This window comes from Rhinopithecus bieti, unplaced genomic scaffold (assembly GCF_001698545.2).
Source record: "Rhinopithecus bieti isolate Rb0 unplaced genomic scaffold, ASM169854v2 scaffold_64399, whole genome shotgun sequence".
Lineage (NCBI taxonomy): Eukaryota > Metazoa > Chordata > Mammalia > Primates > Cercopithecidae > Rhinopithecus > Rhinopithecus bieti.
Window position 1 is genome coordinate 159,667 of NW_016824323.1, and position 8,410 is coordinate 168,076.

Below are 8,410 nucleotides of genomic sequence, written 5' to 3' on the forward strand. Positions count from 1 at the left end.
TACTAGAGATAGGGTTTCACCATGCTGGCCAGGCTGGTCTCAAACTCCTGACCTCAAGTGATCTGCCCACCTCAGCCTCCCAAAGTGCTGGGATTATAGGGATGAGCCACTGTGCCTGGCCCAGTTGTGTCTTCTTAACCAAATTTCTCAACACATTTTCTGGTCTTTTCAGTCATCACTAGACATAAAACACATCAACTCTCTTTCCCTCCCCTTCACTCCCAGGTCAGCTTCTGAATTGGCTATTTATCTACTGTTGATGTTCTTCTTTGTCAATTTTTAAACATTAACACAAAACCTCAGATGCTAAAATAATCTAAGAGTCAAGAAAAGACTTCTGATAAAATTATGTTTTAATTGCCTATGGCATATATTACATAATGTCTCAAAATTAATAGTCTGGCTGAAATCAAGAAAAACAGCTGATGATGACTTAGTAAATCCTTAATTTTAAGTAAGCTTTTGGCAAAAAGTCAGGGGTAGAACCGTCTCACAATTAACAGCCTTCACCATCTTTTATTCATTCTGCTGTGATACAAGTAAAATGGCCAGTAAATACTCCCCTGGGTCTCAGGTAACAGTTTTCCAAAAGCGAAGTATCACTTTCTCTGCACAGTGGTGAAAGCCGGCATTTGGATGGGCTGGATCGGGTGGACAGGCTGAAACACTGGCTTCTTTCTCACTTCAGAGTGTGTTTTCACTGCAGGGAGCAGCTGATTCCTTTTGATGATCTGTAAGGCCAGCTGAGTATTACCTATAAAAACACTTCCCATTAAAAAAGCATGCAACAATACTACCACACACAAAGCAAGCCATGAGAATCCTGCTAGGGAGGTAAAAGATGATCTAGAAGAGCCGTCATCTGCAGCCTTGGCTGTACACTGGAATCCCATAAAGCCTCCATCTTATCCCCAGAAATTCCAATTTAAGTGATGTAGGGCATGGCCTGGGCAATGGAATTTTTTTTTTTTTTTTTTGAGACGGAGTCTCCCTCTGTCCCCAGGCTGGAGTGCAGGGGCACCATCTCGGTTCACTGCAACCTCCGCCTCCCGGGTTCATGCCATTCTCGTGCCTCAGCCTCCCAAGTAGCTGGGACTACAGGCGCCCACCACCACGCCCAGCTAATTTTTTGTATTTTTTTTAGTAGAGACGGGGTTTCACCATGTTAGCCAGCATGGTCTCGATCTCCTGATCTCGTGATCTGCCCGCCTTGAACTCCCAAAGTGCTGGGATTACAGGCGTGAGCCACCACGCCCGGCCGGGCAATGGAATTTTTAAAAGTTTCCCAGTGATTCTAAGGTACAGCCTAGATAGAGAACTTGTTACAGGTGGGCTGTATAAAAGAAATGATCAGCTTGGAGGGTTGGTTCACATCTGTAACCCTAGCACTTTGGGAGGCCGAGGTGGGCAGATCGCCTGGGCTCAGGAGTTTGAGACCAGCTTGGGTAACATGGTCAAACCCCGTTCTCTAGAAAAAATACGAAAATTAGCTGGGCGTGGTGGTGTATGTCTGTAGTCCCAGCTACGTGGGGGGCTGAGGCAGGAGGGCTGCTTGAACCTGGGAGGTCAAGGCTGCCGTGAGCTGAGATCACCACTACATTCCAGCCTGGGTGACAAAGTAAGACCCTGTCTCAAAACAAACAAAAAACAATGAAACAATCTAGGGCAATGCACTAACCCTAATCACATCTTTAAGGAGGCTAAGTCCAGCTGGGTGCCAGGCACTTAAGACCCCTTCTTCAGCTATTAAAAAAAAGGGGAGCCTTGTAAGAGTTCCCGTGGTCAACAAGGAGTTATGCCTTTGAACACTGGCTTTTCTTTGAGACAGTCTTGTTCTGAGGCCCAGGCTGGAGTGCAGTGGGGCGATTATGGCTCCCTGCAACCTCCATCTCCCAGGTTCAAGCGATTCTCCTGCCTCAGCCTCCAGAGTAGCTGGGATTACAAGCATGAGCTACTATGCCCAGCCTTCTTTTATTTTTTAAAAAAGAGACAGGGTCTCACTATGTTGCCGAGGCTGGAGTGCAGTGACTGTTCACAGGAGCAATACTGCACACTATAGCCTTGAACTCTTGGCCTTAAGCAATCCTCCTGCCTCAGCCTCCAGAGTAGCTAGGACTCCACGCCTGGCTGTGACTTCATTTCTGTCCCCTTTTTTTGTTTTTTGAGATGGACTCTCGCTCTGTTGTCCAGGCTGGAGTGCAGTGGCGTGATCTCCCTCCGCCTCCAGGATTCAAGCAATTCTCCTGCCTTAGCCTCCTGAGTAGCTGGAACTACAACTGCGTGCCAACACGCCCAGCTAATTTTGTGTATTTTTAGTAGAGACAGGATTTCACCATGTTAGCCAGGATGGTCTTGATCTCCTGACCCCGTGATCCGCCCGTCTCGGCCTCCCAAACTGTTGGGATTACAGGCGTGAGTGAGCCACTGCACCCGGCCTATTTCTGTCCCTTCTAATCTCTCTCATTCATGTCTCTTTTCTACTTCATGCTATCTCATATCTAGAGCCGACAGCCTTTCTTCTAGTGAGATACATCTTGCAGATCGTATATGCCCTAGAGGCATGACCTGAATTTATGTTTGAATAAATAATTCTCAGCAAGAACTGGCTTACTGTAAAACTCGTTAATATATGTGTTGAAAATACTATGGTGTACAACTCGAAGCAACTACATTCTAACTCATGTTCTCAATTAGTCATTTAACTGCCTATGAGAAAGCTTAATAGGGATTAATTATAATTAAGTGTCAGAAGTTATGATTCTGTATTTTCTCAGATAAAAGGAGATAAGCTTAACTTCTAAGGAGTATTTGTAGGATACCAAAAACTCCCCAACTATATCAATCAATCAATCTATCTAGATATAGATATTTATTATTATTACTATTTGAGACACGGTCTCACTCTGTGGCCCAGACTGGAGTGCAGTGGTGTGTCTCAGCTCACCGCAACCTCCCACCTCCCAGGCTTAAGCGATTCTCCTGCTTCAGCCCCCTGAATACCTGGGATTATAGGCGTGCGCCAGCACGCCTGGCTAATTTTTGTATTTTTAGTAGAGATGGGGTTTCACCATGTTGGCTAGGCAGGTTTCAAACTCCTGACCTCAAATGATCCACCCACGTCAGCCTCCCAATGCTGGGATTACAGGTGTGAACCACTGCGCCCAGCCTATTATTTTTTTAGACAAGGTCTCATTCTGGCATGATCTCAGCTCACTGCAGCCTCAACCTCTAGGGCTCAAGTGATCCTCCTATCTCAGCCTTCCGAGTAGCTGGAACTATAGGTGCACACCACCACACCCAGCTAATTTTTGTATTTTTTGTAGAGATGGGGTTTTGCTATGTTGCCAAGGTTGGTCTTAAACTCCTGGACTCTGGTGATCAGCCCACCTCAGCCTCCCAAAGTGCTGGTATTATAGGCATGCACCACTGCGCCCAGCTCCTAACTATATTTTTATGTAGAAGAATTTGATGGGTCGTCCGCTCTGGCTCACTCTTGTAATCCCAGGACTAATCTACTAAAAATACAAAAATTAACCAGGCATGGTGGCGGGCACCTGTAATCCCAGTTACTCGAGAGGCTGAGTCAGTAGAATCTCTTGAACCTTGAACCCGGGAGGCAGAGGTTGCAGTGAGCTGAGATAGTGCCACTGCACTCTAGCCTGGGTGACAGAGCGTGACTCCATCTCAAAGAAAAAAAAAAAAAGAACTTGAAGGGTCATATCTTCAAGGAAGGCAAAGTTTTGAATCTGAAGAGAAAAAACAGACATTAAAAATCTCAGCCTTGGCTGGCCATGGTGGCTTATGCTTGTCATCCCAGCTACTAGGGAGGGTAAGATGGGAGGATTGCTTGAGCCCATGAGTTCGAGAGCAGCCTGGCCAACAAAGCGAGACCACATCTCCACAAAAAATTTAAAAAAATTAGTTGGGCTCAGTGGTGTGCACCTGTAGTCCTAGCTACCTGGGAGGCTGAGGTGGGAAGGCTGCTTGAGCCCAGGAGTTTGGAGGCTGCAGTAAGCTCTGATGGTACCACTGCACTCCAGCCTGGGCAACACAGTGAGACCTTGTCCCCCAACCAAAAAATTTTGGGCTCTTTGAAGGGATACAGTCCTAAACAGAGAGAATTACTCACCATTCTGCAGCTCAAGGTAGACTGCCAGCAAGATGGCCTCAGGGGGCACCTCTTTAGGATGGATCATTGAAGCCGCCTTTGCTCAAAACAGAAAGATGCCCATGAAAAACCAACAGCTTAAGATATACACTCCAAGTACATCTGCCAACCAACAAGGTAACAAATTTATTCAAGCTCATTCCCTCGTGACTTCCTAGGGACTACCTGTTGTTTTGCTGTGATGAGCCTCAGCTCCTTTTGTCTTAAAACCTACCAATTAAGCTAGATATGTAATACTCTGGGTTTTGAGATGGGTGACTTTGAGATCAGGACACCCTGATACTACAATCAACCATGCAAGTCTGCTGCTGGTTTTCACAACAGACACATACAGTTGCATTTACATCAAAATCTGCAGGCCCATTTGTTTTCCTAAGTAACACCTCAGTATTATAAACTGTAAGTTGTCAATGTCAGGAATAACAATTCAAACCTAAATAGTAATACAGAAAAAATGTACCACATAGCATGTTTGGTGTCCCCATTCTTAAGGACTGAAACACAGTACAATTTAGTCCAATAAAATAATTTACTAGTTTAGGCAACATGCTGCCCTTAGATCTGAGTAGGAGCCATAGCATCGGCCAGCAGTTTCTCTCTGATCCAGTCCTGAGAAAAGAAGCCTGAACTGCTCTGGACAAAAGTGCTGAAATTACAGGTTTATTTCTTCAGTCTGGGCCTCTTTGGGCTATAGCCAAAATATTCTTCACCTTATTATCAACTTGTATTTCCCCATCTAGTTTTAGTTGCTCATTGCTTCCAGACAGCTCTGCCTCTTCTCTTAATCTAATCAGATAATGGACTTCTACAAATACTTACTGACCAGAGGTGGGTATGGAGATAAGTCAGGGACTTCCCCTGATAATAAACAACCATGCAAATAACTAACAATAATCCAAACAAAGTTACATAAATACCAGGGAGAAAGGCAGTGAATGTGCTGTGAATATGGAGAGAAAAGAAGTTTCTTTCAAATAGAGCTTTGGGGTAGTGGAGGCCTGCTTTAGTCCTTGCAGGGTAGATAACTCATAGGCAGAAAATGGGGAGAAATGGTACTGAAGGTCTAAGTGGAAGCTTGAATGTGGGAGATGTTGGGGAGAACCAGAAACATGTACTAGGTTGGTTTCTGGCAGAATCAGGAGAAATCCCAGACTAGTGGGGCATCTTGCCCAGAGCACATGCTTCTAAGAAGTTCCTCATGAATGAGGTGGGGGGGCTTTTATTCCTCTCGCCACATCACTGAGGTATAACAACTCTTTTTAGAAAATGAAATTTTATACATCTAAGCCTAGATTTCTAGGCAAGCTGTATAGGCAAGATCGTCTTTACACCATTTTGTGGATTTTTTTTTGAGACGGAGTTTTGCTCTTGTGGCCCAGGCTGGACTGCAACTGCACGGTCTCGGCTCATTGCAACCTCTGCCTCCTGGGTTCAAGCGATTCTCCTGCCTCAGTTTCCTGAGTAGCTGGGATTGTAGGCTCCTGCCATCACGCCCAGGTAATTTTTTGTATTTTTAGTAGAGACGGGGTTTCACCATGTTGTCCAGGCTGGTCTTGAACTCCTCACCTCAGATGATCCACCCGCCTTGGCCTCCCAAAGTGCTGGGATTACAGACATGAGCCACTGTGCCCGGCCCATTTTATGGATACTAAAATCTCTATTTTCCATCCAAGTGGCTAGTAACACATTTTATTTACTGTTTTTTGCAATGACTAGTCTGAAGCTTTTTTTAAAATACAAGAATTCAAGACAACATCTTTATGATACTTAATGGCATTTTGCTTACTGGCTGTTCAGAATGGTTAGTAGTGGGCAGGCAACCTTGGAAACATCTACTCAGAGCCCTTTCCAACTCTTCACATCACCGTTCTTCCCTCCCAGGCAGGGTGGGCCTCCCAATTAACAAAGTTCCAGCCATTGGATTAACCTAAAAACCAAGGGACCAAAACAAGACCCCCTTCAGACCCCGAACCAGGCCTGACCCCATCTGTCTCTCCCAGCGTGGCAGCAGCCATGGCCACCTGCTGTATGAGAACCTGAGCTGGACTGTACACACTGTAACTTTAGATCAAAAGCTCTGTTTGCTGCAGTGATTGGGGTCTGGGGGCACTTTGAGAGGGGCTGTTAAACATCCTAGCCTTGCTACTGAGAAGAGTGAAACATTGTAACTCTTACTGGTTTAACTCATACACTCAATGCCTAGATAGTATCAAACATGTTACCCTGTACAGTCTGTGACTTAACTTGTCTGATTTGGGATCAGAAATGCTGACCAGATGCCACTAAGTTGACTAAATAGAATTTGTAGTTATTTTCCACATGGTAAAGCATCATCACTTCTAGGCACAACAAGGTTGCTTACATAAGCAGGAACCTATGTGAAAGTCACATAGGCTTTTTTTTTTTTTTTTTTTTTTAAGATGGAGTTTCGCTCTTGTTGCCCAGGATGGAGTGCAATGGCACGATCTCGGCTCACTGCAACCTCCGCCTCCTGGGTTCAAGCAATTCCTCAGCCTCCCGAGTAGCTGAGCTTACAAGCATGCGCCACCACACCCAGCTAATTTCTGCATTTTTAGTAGAGACAGGGTTTCTCCATCTTGGTCAGGCTGGTCTCGAACTCCTGACCTCAGGTGATCTGCCCGCCTCAGCCTCCTAAAGTGCTGGGATTACAGGCATGAGCCACCACGTCTGGCTGAAAGCCACATAGGCTTTTTATGAAAGCCACCCTATCTCCTGAGAAGAGGTTTAATTTCAACTTTAGTTGCTGTGGCAAGCATGTAGGGATGTGGGCCTTCTTATGTGCTGCTGGAGAATGTACCATTTGATACAAACTTTCTATATCAGAAGTCTTAAAATCCTGCATATCCTCTGACCATGCAATTCCCTTTTTAGAAAGGTGTCTCCTAACTGCAAAGGTCTACAAACAAGGGCAAGGTTGTAGCATGTCTGCTTATTTGCAGCCTTATTCCCATGGCCTAGCTTAGAAGTAAGTACTCAACAGATATTTGCTGGATGAATGTTCTTTTGAGGAATTATTTCTTTTTTTTTTTTTTTTTTTTTTTTGAGACGGAGTCTCGCTCTGTCGCCCGGGCTAGAGTGCAGTGGCCGGATCTCAGCTCACTGCAAGCTCCGCCTCCCGGGTTTACGCCATTCTCCTGCCTCAGCCTCCCGAGTAGCTGGGACTACAGGTGCCCGCCACCTCGCCCGGCTAGTTTTTGTATTTTTTAGTAGAGACGGGGTTTCACCATATTAGCCAGGATGGTCTCGAGCTCCTGACCTCATGATCTGCCTGCCTTGGCCTCCCTAAGTGTTGGGATTACAGGTGTGAGCCACCACGCCCAGTCTGTAATTCACTTTTTGAAAATAAGATTTACACAATTCAAAATTTAAAAGCGTAAGAGTATATACTGAAAAGTCTCCTGTTCTACTGCTCCAGCCATGTAATATTCATCCTGCCACCCCTACAACTAATATTCAGTTTCTTGGTGTGTCCTTTCAGAGATCTTTTATGCATGTATACAGGGTTGCATAGAAACTGTTTCACACCTTGCTGTTTTCATTTAGTATGTCTTGGACATCTTTCAATTTAGTACCTAGAGTTTATAGCTGCATTGTCTTCAACTGTACAGATGCACTATTATTTATGTAAGTGATCTTTTAGACAGTTTTCCATCTTTTGGAATTTTAATAATTAAAACTGTCAAGTTACTCCTTCGTCTTTTTTTTTGGGGGGGGGGGGGGGGGGGACAGGGTCTCCCTCTAGTTGCCCAGGCTGGAGTGCTGTGGCACAATCTTGGCTCACTGCAGCCTTGACCTCCCAGGCTCAGGTGATCCTCCTACCTCTGTCTCCTAAGTATCTGGGACTACAGGAATGCACCACGATGCCTGGCTAATTTTTGGTATTTTTAGTAGAGCTAGGGTCTCATTATGTTGCCCAGGCTGGTCTCAACTGCTGGACTCAAGTGATCTGCCTGTCTCAGCCTCCCAAAGTGTTGGTGAGCCACTGTGCCTGGCCCCAAGTTGCTTCTTATTCTGATTTGAAATTTAAACATTCTTTTTTTTTTTTGAGACAGTGTCTCGCTCTGTTGCTCAGGCTGGAGTGCAGAGGCGTGATCTTGGTTCACTGCAGCCTCCGCCTCCCAGATTCAAGTGATTCTCCTGCCTCAGCTTCCTTAGTAATTGGGACTACAGACGTGTGTCACCAACCCGGCTAATTTTTTTTTTTTTTTTTTTTTTTTTTTT

General features: G+C 45.2%; 1 protein-coding gene across 1 annotated transcript in view; it reads right to left on the reverse strand.

Moving 5' to 3' along the window:
* Nucleotides 1–335: 335 nt before the first annotated feature.
* The window catches only part of LOC108522178 (CCR4-NOT transcription complex subunit 10-like), a 16,473-nt gene continuing 8,398 nt past the window's right edge, over nt 336–8,410 (reverse strand). The window contains exons 5-6 of the mRNA XM_017862236.1: nt 4,130–4,205; nt 336–754 (exon numbers count right to left, since the gene is read on the reverse strand). Of these exons, the coding sequence (XP_017717725.1) occupies nt 600–754; nt 4,130–4,205 (231 nt within the window). The 3' untranslated portion in view covers nt 336–599. The remainder of the gene's footprint in view (nt 755–4,129; nt 4,206–8,410) is intronic.